The 16,493-nt window shown below is 41.1% G+C and overlaps 1 protein-coding gene across 3 annotated transcripts in view; it reads left to right on the top strand.

Moving 5' to 3' along the window:
- The window catches only part of Creb5 (cAMP responsive element binding protein 5), a 403,168-nt gene that overhangs the window by 281,088 nt on the left and 105,587 nt on the right, over window positions 1-16,493 (top strand). For all 3 annotated transcript variants that reach the window (XM_078039920.1, XM_005319150.3, XM_078039921.1), the window contains one exon: window positions 14,193-14,319. In XM_078039920.1, coding sequence (XP_077896046.1) covers window positions 14,193-14,319 — 127 coding nt within the window. The remainder of the gene's footprint in view (window positions 1-14,192; window positions 14,320-16,493) is intronic.

Raw genomic sequence — 16,493 nt, 5'->3', positions numbered from 1 at the left:
GGCTGGCTTTGAACTCAAGATCCTACCTCCGCCTCCCAAACTGCTGGGATTATAGCCATGCGCCACAGTGCCCAGCTCAATCTATCTATCTTTCTTTTTCTCTCTTTCTCTCTCCCTCTCTTCCTCTCCTTTCTCACTCATTCCTCCCCTCCCTCCCTCCCTCCCTCCCTCCCTCCCTCCCTTCCTTTCTACCATAAGGAATTAGCTCACTAGATGATGGAGGTTGAGAAGTCCCACTATTTGCCATCTGCCAACTGGAGACACTGAAAGAAAATGCTATAAATTCTAGTCAAAATCTAAAGAACCAGGAGCACCAATGGTGTTAGTCTCAGACCAAAGGCTGAGAAGGAATGTTCCAGCTTAAGAAGTCACCTTCCCTCACCTTTCTGTTCTATTTAGGTTCTCTGTGGTCCCACGGTGCCCTCCTCATGAGGGAGACATAGCACTTTACTCAGCCCACCAGTTCAATTGCTAACCTTTTCCAGAACCTCCCTTAGGGACAAACCCAGAAATGATGTTTCAATAGATCTCTGGGCAACTGGTGGCCCAGTGATGTAGACAGGTAAAACAGTCACGGGCACTGTGGACCAGACAGATCATCCGCAGGACCCAACACTGGCACTTGGGGAGAGTTATCTTTTTCCCTGGGAGGATCACATGGCATCTACAAGTCACTAGGAAAAATGTTTTTCCTGGAAACTTATAGACGTGGAGGATTTCTGTCACACCCCAAATACCCAGTTTAGATCTGGTCCCTGTGGATCTAACAGCACTACACTGAAAAGACAGAACTGCTTATTTGGGGATCTGTCCTACCCCTGGAGTCATTCAGCTTAACAACAAATGACTTACTCTAGTGCATAAAAGAGTAAAGCCTTTATTTTCATAGTCATTAAAGTGATTATTGTTCATAAGTGAGAAGAACCTATACCCTCTCCTGGGTCCCTGCCCTTCTTTGCTCAATGCTACCTGTACTCAGGGAAAATGGGAGTCTTTCTCTGGTTCAAGAAAAGGAATGTTCAAGAGCAGCCAGTGAGGAATTACTCACCCATTTGTCCTTGACTTTGAGGAAAATCTATTCATGACAGATCTGTTGCTTCCCTAAAGTAAGATTTCTGGATCTCTCCCTAAGTCAGGTTACCCACTCTGGATCATATCTGCTCATAACAGTTTAGGGTTGCAAAGGTCCTTGAAGACTATTGTTTTGGTCACTTTATGTGTGAGGAAACAGAAACTTAGAGGCCATGAGGCCACAGCCCAAGATCACCAGGCAAGTGAGAGGTGGAGGCCATCAGTGCCCTTGTGGGCTGTTCATGTTCAAAGCCATGCCACGGTGGGCTTGGTCACTTTTTTGCTTTACCATCTTATGATCTTCAAATTAACATCTGAGAAAGTACAACTCAGCTTTTCTGTTCTGGTGAGAGACTTAATTTTAGGGATCAGAGGAGAAACTAAGCTTTCAACCTAATGTGAAGGGATTCTGGGGGGGACAGTTCCTCCCCATGGGCAAACATAAAGAGGGACCTGTTCTTTAAGTCCACTGTTATTCACTTTCTATTTCTATTAGTGATTTATTATCTGTAGCCAAAATTGACATTTACTTTCCCCATAACCCTACCACAAATTAAAATCAGGCCCTGAGTGCCTCCAGGGAAGATATTTATTAAGTTGTAGGAAGACATCTGAAATGATACCAAACTATATTTTAAACTTGAAATCCGAGGTAACGCATTTGTTTGAGGGTAGGAGTAGGACCGTCTGGGGAATAATTTAGAAAACCGAGTAAGTCACCCTCTTTGGCAACATGTAGGGCCACCAGGGTAGGTAAATATGCCTTAGAAGAGACATTTAATATGTAAACCCCTGTGTGGCTTGTAACTGATCATTGAAACCTAAAGAATTTGTTTTTCAGAATGAACTTAAAAGAAATGGAAGCCCTTTCAATCTGCATGCCTTTGAAGAAAAGATGTAGATCTTTCAATTATAAATACCCTAAAAGGGTTGGGAGAAATATCAAAATAAAACCTATAAAAATGTAAGACTGGGTTCTGAAGTTGACCTGGGTGATAGAGGCAAAAAGTGTGTTTGGACTGGAAGTGTTTCACTTTTGCTGGGTATCCTGTGCATGTCTGCAGGTGTTTGTGTGTAGTGGGAGTGTTTACATGTATAGCACAGCCACAATCTCAATCTCATGACAGATCCATCCCTGTCCCCTGGGAAGTCATTCACAGTGGCTTGTTTGCTTGTGTTTCTAGTCCATCCATGAATTGTTTGGAAAACAGCAAAGCCTAGTTGAAAAGCCCTTTGAGATCCTTGTATGCAAGGTACGAAATAAATGCCAAGTATCATTGTCATGAACTTTATTGCTCCTATTCTACTAAGTGTTTCAGATTAATATCAACTTAGCTTCATGATAAGTGCTTCTGTAAAGTGGGAGAACTTGAAAGGTAGCTCAGGGTAGATTGCACAAGGAAGAGTACAGTTTCCTAGAAACTCCACCCTTGCATGGACTCCTTGCTCAAGTCAATGCTAACCTGATAGTCCCTAGAAATCAGGAGTGGGTCGAGTTACCATGACTCTTAGAAAGACCCCTGTCATGGGGCTGGGGGGTGTGGCTGACTGGTAGAGTGCTTGCTTAGCATTCTAAAAAAATTAAAATAAAAATGATCCCTGTCATGGACATGTCACAGGGGTACAGCTGCCAGGAGATGAGAGACAGGGTAGGATGAGGTAACCTCATTAAGTCATTTAACAGACCTCTGTGGGGCTCTGTGGGCCAAGCTCAGTGCTCTCTCTCCAGCCTGAGGGGCACACACATGCTGTGAGAGCACATAGCATGGACCAGTCTGGACTAGAGAGATCGGAGCAAGTTTCCCAGAGAAGAGAATAGTGACTGTGGCAGGTCTCACAGTTATGGAAGACACCCAGGTCCCTTGGAAGAGTTAGATGCTTCTGGGTCTTTTCCTTAAACACGTTACACCTCAAACTTAGAATAATATAGCATTAATTTGTACTTTAAAGGATACTAGTAATTATTTTCTGAAGATGAGTCATTTCTTGACTAGAATAGGCATTGATCAGTTTACAGGGGCCAAACACACTTAAAATATTCCCTTGAATCACGCTCACACCACACCTGGGATGTGGGTATGACGGCCACCTGGCTGTTCCCTGAGAAGAAAGCAGAGAGGTCACATGAAGTGCCCAGGTTCCACTCTGGGTCTGTGGCAGAGGCAGGAGGCAACCCAGAGCCTGGGCCTTGTCAGCCACACGAGGTGGCTTTGGTCAATTTCCTGGTCTCTGATGGCAGCCAGCGTTATCTCTGTCATTTCTGTCAGCCACCCTGACTGGAATAAGTGAAAATAATGCACCCAACCTAGGACTCCACAAGGTCTGCCAACTAGTTCCCCCCCCCCTCCTCCTCCTCCTCTTCCTCCTTTTCCTTAGATTCCAGGCCAGACAGGGTCAAATCTATTTTTTTAAGAGCTTAATAAGAGGAAATTCCAGAACCTCAGTTAGCCATTTAATTGTTTTACACTATTTGTTCTTTGGAGATCTTCTTTGCTAACTTAAATCCCATGTGCTGCTCATTTATTATTGTTATTTTGCTGCGGCTGAGCTTCAAAGTCACTGGTGAGCATTCCCTGAATCTAGGAATCTGGAAACTTGGAGATCATGGTTGTCACCTCCCTGCCTTTTCTAGTGTCTCTTCTATTGGCTGAAAACTTCTTAATTCCTGTTTTTTTCCCCCTTGGGACTTATTTTCTGGCTTAGTAACTATTTTCCTGGGCTTTTCTGGAACCTTCTGCAAGCTCCATAACATTTGGCCCTCGCCTGACGAGGGTTTCTTTAGCGTCTCTCATACACTCCTCCTATGGATTTTGGCTGTTTGATTCGGCAGTGGTTGAGAACAGCTTGCCACCCTCCATCAAGATGTGACCTAGGGCATTTGCTAAACTTGGGGAGGCGGGGGCAATACCTCCTTCCTTGCCAGGGTTTCTCTGGAGAACAAGAGATCCTCTCAGCCATGTCGTTACGTTATCATTAAGAAGAGAACTTGGGAAATCATTCTTTTAGCAGCCTCAGGTTGCATAGTCTGTGTGTGGAGTCACAGCTGCCAAAAGCCACTCCCTCTGGACCTTGGACACATCCCCTTTCCTGCCAGTGAATCAGTGAAACTAATAAATTCTAGCACCACCTCTTAAAGAGCTGAAATAATCCCAGCAAGTGGCTGGGTGGAGGGTGCCATAAATCTGGTCACCCGGGACAGGTATGGAAGAGACCCTGCCTCAAGATTCAAGGAAAGAGGTTAGATAAAGGCAGTGGGGAGGGTATCAGAGTGAGGATGCTTGCAAAATGCACAGGCTGAGCAACTGGCTGCTGCCTGGTGACCCATGTGTCTGTTCCAAGGTTCTGTTGTTCCCCCAAGTCTCCTAAACTGAAGCAATGGTCATTTGGCTACAAAATTCATTTGTCAATTTGGAATATGAGTATGGGGGGGGTGTCTCCTTGTGGATTCCACCACAGATTACTCAATTAAAATATGATAACCCAAAAGCTTTGAAGCCAAAAGAAACCTAAACAGAATAGCCGACCTAGAGCTTGGTGTGGGGGTGGGGCTGTGAGAGCTCAGGGTTCTCTGCCTCTACAGGATACCCAGGGAAGTGGGTTGTTTTCATGAATTATTCATCTATGGTGAATGAATGCAAGCAGCAATCTCATGTAAATGACAAGGCTCATAATCAGAGGGCTACTTATTTGTCCACATGAAGCAAGGAGAAAGCTTATTAACAACCCACATTAGGAAGGAATTTTATTTAGAGATCTGCCTCTTTAAAGATATATATTCTTCCCCAACCAGTCAGATGTGCATCATTTATTTGAGCTACGTTCAAAATCGTCTTTTATTTTGTGTCTTTTGATCTGCATTTACTTGCCTTTTTCTGAGTGTAACTTTATGAATAATTGATGCAACCGAGAAGTTATTGGCTTGTTGAAAAGCCATCTCTTCATGCCTGAACGTCTGACCCATAGCTAAAGCCAAACTGTTGAGGCATTTAGGGTCTTTTATATAAAAGATCTTTATAAAGAGCCTTTAGCTCGTTACAAGAAAAAATATATATATCAGATTTTGAAAATGGAATTTTTTTTTCTTACAATAGTACATCAGAAACCAATCCAGCCATGTTTTTGGTTAACTTAAATGAATCAGGCTGACTGCATGACTAATTCAGATTAATGGTGCAGAAATCAGTCATTAAAGAAGCCAAGAGGAAAAAAAAAAAGAAAGAAAGAAAGATTGATTTAATAGTCTTAACAGAATGACCATAAATTCGTATCTCTCCTCTTATTACTACTCTCTCTGCTTAAAACACTTGAAAGCACTAGTAAACATCTCTGCCTGAGTACATGCAGCGATACACTATAAAACCACGCCAAGGCTCCAGCAGGATGTAGATCTGTTAGCTGTATTATGTTTTATTACTAACATTGGCTTTCTCACAGCCAGGCTTTCATTTAAAGAAAAAGAAGGTATGGTTTCCAAGACATCAGATACCACATCTATAAAACAAAGGCATCAGTTGTACAAAATTGATTCAAAACAAGAGAGAGAGAGAGAGAGAGAGAGAGAGAGAGAGAGAGAGAGAGAGAGAGAGACCCCAATTTGCTTTGTGTGGTATGTTTAATTTCAGATACCCCTGGTGATGAGTACTCCAAAATCACCCTTGTCAACATCAGTAAGTCCGTACAATGCAGAACCAAGATGCTAAATTGACCATAGTATGGCTATCACTGGTGCCTTGGAGCAAGCGCTCTGAGCATTATAAAGTGCGACCTTATTTCAGGGCATGCATCCAATTTTTAGAACATTATATATATTGGAGACAGATGAGTGGTCCAGAATGATTCGTGGCCTTTTTTTTATGAAATGCCTAAAATATAATTTCAAATGGAAATTAATTTAAGTGATGCAAAAACAAATGGGTCTAGGGCTCATCTGAAAGCGTGGGTTCAACTTCAGGGACACTGGCAAAAAGCACAAATTGCCTTGGGGGTAGTCCCATATGCTTTTCAAGAATAGAAATGGGGTTGTATGAGGCTGTTAATGTAAACTTTGGAATTTCACCGATGACTTGAAGATCAATTACGTTCTTCTCATTAGTTAGCAAAGATCATTTATTGAATATTGTTTTCTCAAGAAGCCTTGTTAATGGGAAAGAAGATCCTTGCTATCTATGTTTTTACTAATTCAAGAAAAATTTATTAAACACCGACAAGACACATGCACTTTCTTAAGTTTCAGAAGTCTCTGTTGTGGTACACAAGGCAGACATAATCTCTCACTTATGAAATTTATTATCTAATTAGGAGGAAATTCATTTTTTAAAAAAAAAATCTCTGCATCATTGATGAACTCCAATCAACTGAGATGGTAAACTCTAAGAGAAAACAGAACAGACCTAATTTGTTTGTTATATCCTGCCCAATTGGAAATTTGTAAAAGAATTATGCAAATGACCTACATGGCCAAACCAGTTTTCCCCTCTGAAATGATAACACCCATTCTGACATATATTAGGTGCTTGATTGATCTTTGATGAGTGATTGATTGGTTGATTCATTGATTGACTAAATAGTGATAAATGATAGGGAAAGTAGGGGGTACATTGAGAGTGTTACAAAAAGGGTCCATCCTGGTGTGGTTTCCTAGAGAAGGCGAGGATTACATCAGGAATCTGTGGCAGGAAGGAAGCTGGAACTTTCTGGAAGGTGGGAGAGGGTCAGGATTGGTTGGAGTGTGTGGAGTCCAGGGTCACAGTTGGGGAGGCAGCAGAGGCTAGAGGGTGGGAATCTTTGGACCTTTGCCACATTCTATCACAGGGAGACAGACTTCCCATCCCCCAGATAGCAGCCTGTTTTGACATTGCTATTTTACCAGTTTTTAGGATAAGATGGCAGACTAGGGTAAGGCAGAAAATAGGATATAGATAAAGAGGAAAAAATTCCTGAACACCTAAATGTGTCATCAAAAGAAAAGTAGGAAGGGAGAAATTCTTTGTAAAAAATTTATTTATTTTACAGTGGTGTGCTTTTTGACATATTGCACTCACATGGAGCCCAACTTCTCATTCCTCTGGCTGTACGTGTTTCAGAGTCACTCCAGTAGCATAATCATACACGTAATATAGGGTAATAATGTCTTTCTCTTTCTAGCATCCTCCCCATGCCCACAACCCCACCCCTCCCCTGACTCACCTCTACACTGACCAAAATTCCTTTATTCTTCCTTATCCCCACTATGGATCATCATGTGCTTATCAGAGAAGACATTCAGCTTTTGGGGTTTGGAGATTGGCTTATTTCACTTAGCATGGTACTCTCTAGTCCCTCCATTTACCTGCAAATGTCATAATTTTTTTTTATCTTTTAAGGCTGAGTAATATTCCATTGTGTATATGTACCACATTTCTTTATCCATTCCTCTGTTGAAGGACATCCAGTTTGGTTCCATAGTTTAGCTATTGTGAATTGAGCTGCTATAAACATTGATGTGGCTGAGTCATTGTGATATGCTTGTTTTAAATCCTTTGGGTACAAACTGAGGAGTGGGATAGCTGGGTCAAATGATGGACCCATTCCAAGTTTTCTGAGGTAGGGAGGGAGAAATTCTTGAGGGGAAGTGTCATCTTTTTAATAGAGATCTTCTGTTGGACCTAAGAAATCTTGGAAAAGGAAAATTCTTGTTATTTTGTTTTAATTAATTTATTTATATTGCTTATTTAGTTTGTGGTACTAGGGATTGAACCCAGGGCTTCACAAGGTTCAGGCAGGCTCTTTAGTGCTGATCTCCATTGCAGCCCTTTCTAACTTTTATTCTGAGACAGGATCTCTCTAGATTGCCTAGGCTGGCCTTGAACTTGAGATCCTCCTGCCTTACCAGTGCCTGGAATTATAGGTGTGTGCCACAGTACCTGGTGAGAATGCATGTTTTAATTAAAGCTGCTGGTGCATTCATACCTTTCTAGAGCTAAATGTTTCTATTTCTTTGTCTCCTTTGTTAAAAGGGGAAATATTGTATTGGCCTGTGTATCTTTAGAAGATTGGTGGTGAGACTTAGGGCAGACTATAAAGTCATTCAAAAAAGATATGGCAACAGGATCCTACTGTGTCTCCTTGAATTATTTTCAGTTAATACAATAATTAAATGATGTGCTTTTAAATGTAGGATAAACACCTTTCTTGTCTTCCCAATTATTGCTTCTGTTGGATTTTGTCACTGTTCAGGAAAAACAAGATATTGAGGACTGATCTCTGGAGAATTAGTTTAGTTCCATTCTAAGGAAATATTTGCAAGGGCTCTTTCTGAGAAATAACATGAAGTCATTTTGCAATTCTCCAAAATTGTGGGTGAGAGAAGTCCATTTGCTTCTATAGAAGGTGTTGGTCATAAGTGGATGAATTTTTAAAGAAATAAATATGCAAGGAATATTGAACATTTTTATATTGATCAAAGTGTAGTTTCTTAATTAAAGGTAAGGACTAGTGTTCTTTAAGATTCCATACTTAAATAATTTCTTGATTGAAATAAGGGGATTATCTGTTGTTTGGTGTTTCAGAATAAAATTACTTTTTATTAAACATATTTAATTTATTTAGCATGTAGTATATCTCAATAATGCTATGAGGTAAATATCATTGTTACCTCCATTTTGCAATTGAGAAACCCAAAGCACAGAGAGATCAAGTAATTTTTCCACAATAGCACACCTGGTACGTGGCAGAGCTCAGATTTCAACATAGATAGTGTAGTCTGGCTCCTGAACCCATGTTCTTCACTAACCATTTTATAGTAGAATTATTACACATGGAATAAATTAATATATCGTCTTTCCATTTCACATTCTAACTGATTACCGTGACAATTTGTTTTCTTTTCAAAAACAGGAATTTTAAAATTTCACTTTGTAAAAGAATGAGTAAATAAGCAATAGAAAATGCCTTCTCTTAAGATTTAAGTGTTCATATTCTCTTCTTTAGCTATTCCCTCTCCCTACCCTGGATAAAACCAGTTTGTCAGATTAGGCCAAAAGAATTTATTTAAGAAGATCTGGGCTGAGGTTGTAGCTCAGTGGTAGAGCACTTACTGGCATGTGTGAAGCACTGGGTTTGATCCTCAGGACCACATTAAAAATAAAATAAAATAAAGGAATTGTGTCCATCTATAACTAAAAATACTTTTTTTAAAAAAGAAGATACAAAAGAAGCACATATTTCTTTTCATAAGCAAATGCAAGCAGAGTGAGCAATCAATCCCCTTTTTCTAGTCTGTGTGTGAAATGATATTACATTTACAAGAGAAATAAGTATGGACCCCATAGACTGTAAGGCCCTTTCTCGGAACACCCTCTGTTTGGGGTCTAGTCATGTTCCAGATGTAGTTCTGGTATTAAGAACTAGATTCTGGACCAACTTAATATCACTGAACGTAGACACTGACTGCCGCCTACCTTCCAGATGCTGGGTGAAGCCCTGGGCACACAGCAGTGAGGGGTGAATAAATGTCTTAATGGAGCTTAGAGTCTGACTCAATTAAAAGCATCTAGCTTTCATGTCAAGTTTGAGAACTGAGTAGAACTCCAAGGGACTTTGAGATCGCCTACAGCCTGCCTATTCATTGGACAGGGGAAATGGAGAACTCCAAAATTCAGAAAAGTCTCTTCCAATATGACCTCTGAATCTTCTACTGCCTGCCCTGACCTTCTTTCCAGAGGCTTGCTCTGAAGTTTTTAAAATTTTGCTTCCCATCAAGTCCTGACATTATTATTTCTCTATCATCTTAAGGTTTCTTTGATGTCTATGGCCTTTCCATGCTAACACTGATGTTCCAGTTTTCCAAGATAATATTCTTCATCGCTGTCCTCTTCCTTTGCCTGAGCACATCGCTGGCTGATCTGTCTGTCCTGACAGTTGAATAGGCAATCCAGGGGACCATATGGCTTTCAAAATCAGGGAAAGAGAGCACTCCTGAGAGACCCTCTCAGGCCTTCCAAATCCACACTGTGGCCCTTGGCTCCTTAAAGAGAGCAAGGCTTGCCCGGAGGGCGGGGGGGGGCGGGGGACAAGGAAGACTGGCAGACACAGTCCTAGATTTTCAGACACCCCCAGACTGGAAAACATCCTTTTTTGGGGGGGAAAAATGAGGACATGAAATCGCTTGCTGTGGTACCTATCATTCTACTAAGGACAGTGAAAACACAGTCTGTCATTCTTGACATTTTAATTGAAAGAAAAGCTTACATAGATTTCAGCCGTAAGCAGTATGTTTATACAAGTGTATAAAGAGGAATAATCTGTCAAGTTGGAAAACTCTTAATGCTGCAGGACTCAGTTTAGTAATTGAACAATCCAACATGAGCTCACACATCTTACCTTGTTCCATGCCTCAATAATTTTTAGTAGAAATACTTTACCTAGAGGCATATGGTTATTAAAAAGGAGGCTCGGCTTGCTCAAAGTCTGGAATTATTAGCTCATGGCAACAAGCCTGCACTGGAGGAAAGACTGTTGGGTCTTTGTTTTCACAACTTTATTGCTATTTTGTCATCTTACTTGCAGAATCTAATTGATGTGTTGTTTGGGGAGGTCTTTGTTTGCTCTGTTTTTATTTTGTTGTTGTTTTTGTTGAAGGAAGAAAATAGAATTTCGCATGGATAAGAGAGTTCTCGTGTTAGCAGGTTAGCAGTTTCCCCAGTGTTTTACTACTTCATGCAAAGTCCAGGGAGCAGTGTGAATATCCAAGGAAATGAACCATGAGTTTATTTTAGCATAAAAAAAATCAATAATAACTTAGTTGTGGGAGCTAGCAGGGTGTACTGGGGAAGCTCTGTATTGCAAGCTGAGTATGAGCCCTGCTCCTTTTCATGACCTGTGTGACCTTGGGAAAATTGAATCTACCTGGATTCAGTTTGCTCCCAAGTAAAGTGGGAATAATGCTACCTATCTACCACGTGGCATTGTTTCAAGTCATGTGAAATTAGGGCTGTGATAATCCTTTGAAAAATATGAAACGTTGTTCAAGAGCAATATAAAAAGTTTTCTGCCCATATACTATATTAAAAAACAATAATTCATTTTTTGGAACACATAAAGGGAATTAGACAATTAATGCAATTATTCCAATACCACTCTTGCTTCAACAATTCAAGTATTCTAGACAAATGTTTGCATCTATGGGCCTAGTTACATAAAAAATTCTTCACTCTGGTCCTGTATTTTATTTTATTTCTTTATTTACTGGTGCTGGGAATCAAACACACTTGTGCACGCTAGACAATTCTCTACCATTGAGCAATACCTCAGCCCTTCTCCTTGATATACTTAAGGATGTTTAAGCAGTTTACTCTTTTCAGTTTTTATAGTGTAAAAGCCTAAGCAAGAAGCCTAGAGAACTCTATCAGTATGATAAGTGGGAGTTGGGAAATAATTTATAAAGTCTGTGTGAACCTTAGAATTATTCAGAATTCAAACCTACAGGGATCTCAAATAACCATTTTCTCACCCAAGTATATGTTGCTAATCAGTCTGACTGGTACCATTTGGAAGCTGTTATTATAATCCCAAGAGAGCCCAGTACCCTGAAAGTCTTTCTTAATTAATGAGAAAATACTTGATATTTTAAAATCTAGTAGATCTGTGCATTGCGTGGAAATAACTAACCTAATCAGAGCATTGAATTAAACACACCATTCCCCAACTATTCCATATGATAGTTTCCATCATTTGGGCAAAATGAAAACTCATTTTAAATTTAATTACTTTTGCATTCCCTTTCACATCACCATTGAGTTGTTTAATTGATTTCTTTTTCAGAAAGAACACATCAATAAAAACTGATGACCAGGATTGTTTTTAATATGTCAGGTTAGAAACTGAACGTGAATGATGCTCACGAGCATGGTATCCTGAATCCAAGTAATACAAAGAAATGTTTTTCATTGTCTTTCCTATAACAGTGTGTGTTTGTTCCTATTGGCCCTTGAAGCTTTCCTCTAGTGACAGATATATGGTCACAGGCAGTATATGTGTGTGCGTGCATGTGTGTGTGTGTGTGTGTGTGTGTGTGTGTGTATGTGTGCATATGTAGATGCCTGTATATCCATCTCTGCAGATTGGGTAGATATTAATGAGTGGATATATGGGTGATGAGGGGTCCCCTCAATGAATCTTACTTATTATGAAACTGGGGAGTCCATATGATTAATCCTGGGTTTGGAAGAACTATTCCTGAACATTATATGCTGTGATACACAACAGTTTTCTTTTTAATCGCATTCCCAAACAAAACATTAAAATGGGAGAAAATAAAACAAGCTTTGTTGACAGGGCCACATTCCATACTTATCTGACTCAAGCTATTCACCTCTGAATGAAATATTCTTTACGAACCCGGTGAAGTCACAATCTTCTTCGGTATTTTGGAGCATTGGAACCAGCAGTTCCCCCGAACTGAGAAAGCTTGAGGACGTTCACCTGCTAGACCTTATTGTGTCAGTGTGACTCCAGATGCCCCAAGGGCACACATCAGGAAATACCCTTAGTACCTCATTTGCATTTCTGAAAAAATGCTCATTTCATTGTTCCCACCTACTTACCTCCACCTTTCTAGATATGTCTGCATACATACCTTCTACTAATAAAACAGATTGTGATTTGTGTACATCAACATAACTTCTGTGAAAGGGCTTTCTAGTCTTTTCTAGTTCCATATATTCACCTTCCTGAGCATAGAAATCTTGACTAATTATGACTAATCCTTCTAGGATGTGTGTGACCGTGATGGTTAGCTACATTTCCAAAAGAGCTCTTGGGCAAAAAGAGTGGAAAACTTAATCTTTGGAATTTTAACAGCAATGTGAAGAAAGAACGTGTTGGCATTCTCTTTCCCCAGCTCAGTCTCCCACTTCCCTGTGAGTCACCCAGAGACGCCAAAGAAGGGCCTCCTCTCCCTACTCCAAGGGAACTCTAGCAGAGATTGTGCTTCTCCTAATGGAGGCCAGGCCTGGGCCTGCCTGGAGCATAGTGCTGCGGCCTTACCCAGTTCTTTGCATGAGGGGGTCTTCTTTATTTCTTTAGAACATGCACTAATTCTGAAAGTACAAGTTTCTAGCCCAACATTCAGAATACAGTGGTTTTACATGGAAGACTCAGAGGCCCCGAGAGCTTTTTGTTTATTTGTTTTGTTTGTTGTTAAGTCTTTAATTTAATGGCTTGACATTTATATAGCTCCCCAGAGCAAACCCATCAGGAGATTGAGAATTTAGCCGGGGAGGTCAGTTGTTTGCCATTTTTAATAAACACAAATAATTCCCTTTTTCCCTCAGCTCCACATTCCCTGGCTCATTAAATCAATGTAAGGCTCTTAAAGTTTTCTGGGATTTTTTTTTTTTTTTTCAAATTGAAACAACAGCTCAAACTGTGTACTCCCCGAAGGAATGCTTACCCAAGTTCTGCAGGTCAGGCCCAAATCAGTTTTCTGTCAAACATCCTAACACCTCGAGTTATTAGGAAATGAGAGCTTGGTGATGGAGAGCTCACCGGGGAAAGGCTGGCCACAGTGCTGTGACCCATGGGCGGGCTGCTTTGGTCTGTGTCCTGACTTTGATTCCTTCCACTCATTGTGGAGAACTCTGAAAAAGTCAAAATCGATTTCTGTCAGGAATTCACACAAATGGAGTTTATCCAGCAAATTCAGAGAATGAAAGTGTATCCAGAGCAAAGCCAGGTGAGCTTCCAGGCAGAGGTGTGGGAGAGTGTGTGTGTTGAACACCTGGAGCCAGATCTCCAGCCCTAAGACCCTTCAAAGGGTCAGACCCAGGATTCCACCACAAAATCCCTTTCCTTAGAAGCAAGGGCTATGGGAGATTTACTGGCTTGTTTCTATGGAACATCAGTTAGATAACAGGGATCAGGAAATGAAGTAGAATTTGATGTGTTATCTAGGAAGCAGCAAAGGAAATCAGACTTGTATTTTACTTGTTATTATTTCCCTAATATCCACAGTTATGTGGCTGTCCCATCAGTGGGTCTGATCTGCTGCACGCTGGACGGGTGGTGTCCCCACTGGTCCTGGACTCTGGTGAGGCAGGCTCAGAGCACTGGAAATAATGTTTGTTTGTTTTCTTTGTTTCCAGGCCTGTCCCAGGCTCTCTATCTTCTCTGCTACATCTCCACAACAGACAGAGACAGCCCATGCCAGCCTCCATGCCTGGGACCCTGCCCAACCCTACAATGCCGGGATCTTCTGCCGTCTTGATGCCAGTAAGAGTTTCTGGGTATCTCTTTGGAGCATCTCACTCCAACTATGGCTTGCCACTCTTTTAGCTTTCTCTTTTTTTTTTTTTTTTTTTTTAATGGTACTGGGGGTTGAACTTAGGGCCTCATGCTTGCTAAGCATGTGCTCTATCACTACTTTTCTACTCACGACATCCCCCAGTCTGTGGCTTGCCACTCTTAAAAGAGGAAAGGGAAAACTGACCTCTAAACTGTCTGTCATGAAAGAAGCTGCTTCAGAGTGGAGGGCTGAACTTGAATAAAGTCTTGCAACCCTGTTTCAGGAATCAAGCATAAATTGCACTTGCTCAGGGCTTTGAAGTGCCACTTTGCCTTTGGGGCCCTGTTGCCCATCCCCAGGCATCCTGTGACTTTCCTGGACTTCAGCACCTTGCTATGAGACAGGGTCTCATCTTCTTGCTGGTGATAACTGGTTCAAAACTAGAGATGGTTTAAATTATACAGGAGAGTGTTCATAGGTTATGTGCAGATGCTAAGCCATCTGATACAAAAGATTTGAGTGTCTGCAGATTTTAGTTTCAAAAGGGAAGGGGTGTTCTGGAACCAGTTCTCTGAAGATATTGATGGATGACTGCACTCCAGAGTCCCCAACTTGAGTTGTATACAGTGGCTTTAAATTGCCAGTGAGTGGTCTAGCCAGAACTGAGAGTTATAATTATAGTAATAACGATAATAATGATCATACATAATAGCTGCTAATATGTGTTTATCCATATCATATTCTATAAATCATGCTAGCAGCCTTTATTGAGTACTTACCATATGTTGGTCACTTTCCAAGTACTTTGTTAACACAAGGAACAACATTCTGAGATGAGTCTTTTACTGTCCCCATCTTCTGAAGGAGCAAAGTCAGGCAAGTCACTTGCTCAGCTGAAAAGCAGAGCTGTGGAGTCTTGAACCCAGGGATTCTGTCTCCAAAGCCCATTCTTTCACCTACTAAGTGATATGTACATTTCCTCCCTTCACTTTCACAGCAAACCCATGAGGTAGGTACTGTTATTATACTGATCTTACAGATGAAGAAACAGAGGCAGAGAGACTGAGTCTCTTGGCTGACGTCACATAGCTAATAGGTGATAGAATTGGGATTTAAATTCAGGTAGTCTGACTCCTGAGTCTCTACTCATAGTCATCATATAATCCCTTCTGAAAGCAATAGATAATCATACCAGAATGATTCAGACTAATGCAAAGCAGTTTTTCTGTCCTTCCACCTCCTCTCTTTCCTTCTTCCCTAGATTGTGTGTTGGTGAATATAACTGGTGATGTTATTTACAGGGCTGCAGGAGTTCCCTAAAGCCCTACATTCAATCCAAACCCTCCCACAACTGATGAGCAGTATTTTGCAAAGCATTTGAAGGAATTCTCCATGTTGTTCGATCATTTTATCCTCACAGCAATCCTGTGGGGATATGGTATCTATAATCACTGATATAATCTTCCCATAGATGATAAGCCGAATAAGAAGTTTTGAAGGGAGTTGTCTAATGTCACGTGGTTTAGGAGTGTAGAAAATGGAATGTACATCTCAGCTCACTTGAGAGGTCAGACCGGCTCTGGTGAAGGACTGTGTGTGCTCCTTTCTCTAGGGGGATGCTGGGGGATACAGAAGCGTTTGTGGACTGTGTTGAGAGCAATTGGCCTGCCCTCCACAGATGCCTGGTTGTCCAGGCTAGAAGCAGCCACTGTGAACTTGAGCTAGAGGGTGGACAGGTCATGCCAATTGACTTCACCTGCAATGCTCTCCTTAAACTTTTTTTAGATGGTGGAGAACAGCACCTCCGTGCAGTTATCCCAGATTTTATTCAACTTAACCAATTGTACCGAAGTTTCCATCACAAGTTGTCTTCCTCTTGTCCAGAATTAGTATTCTCTGTGCCTTACTCAGAAAAATACTACTACAGACAACTTTCCCCCACCTCAGTTTGGCTAAGCTGTGGACCATTCCTAGGGAGAAAGTTAGGACACTTGGGCTGAAAGGGCCCTGAGAAAAGGCACCTGGCACCAGTTTCCACATGATCCCATCATACAGCTTGACCTCTTGTTCATACTTCAGGATAGAAGCAAAGATTCAGGTTCATGGTCAAGAGCCAGTATAGACTAAACGGAAGGGAAGCCATTCCCACGGGAGTTCTTAA

The sequence above is a fragment of the Ictidomys tridecemlineatus genome, chromosome 2, assembly GCF_052094955.1.
Source record: "Ictidomys tridecemlineatus isolate mIctTri1 chromosome 2, mIctTri1.hap1, whole genome shotgun sequence".
In the NCBI taxonomy this organism is placed as follows: domain Eukaryota; kingdom Metazoa; phylum Chordata; class Mammalia; order Rodentia; family Sciuridae; genus Ictidomys; species Ictidomys tridecemlineatus.
This window is presented reverse-complemented; position numbering and strand designations above follow the sequence as displayed.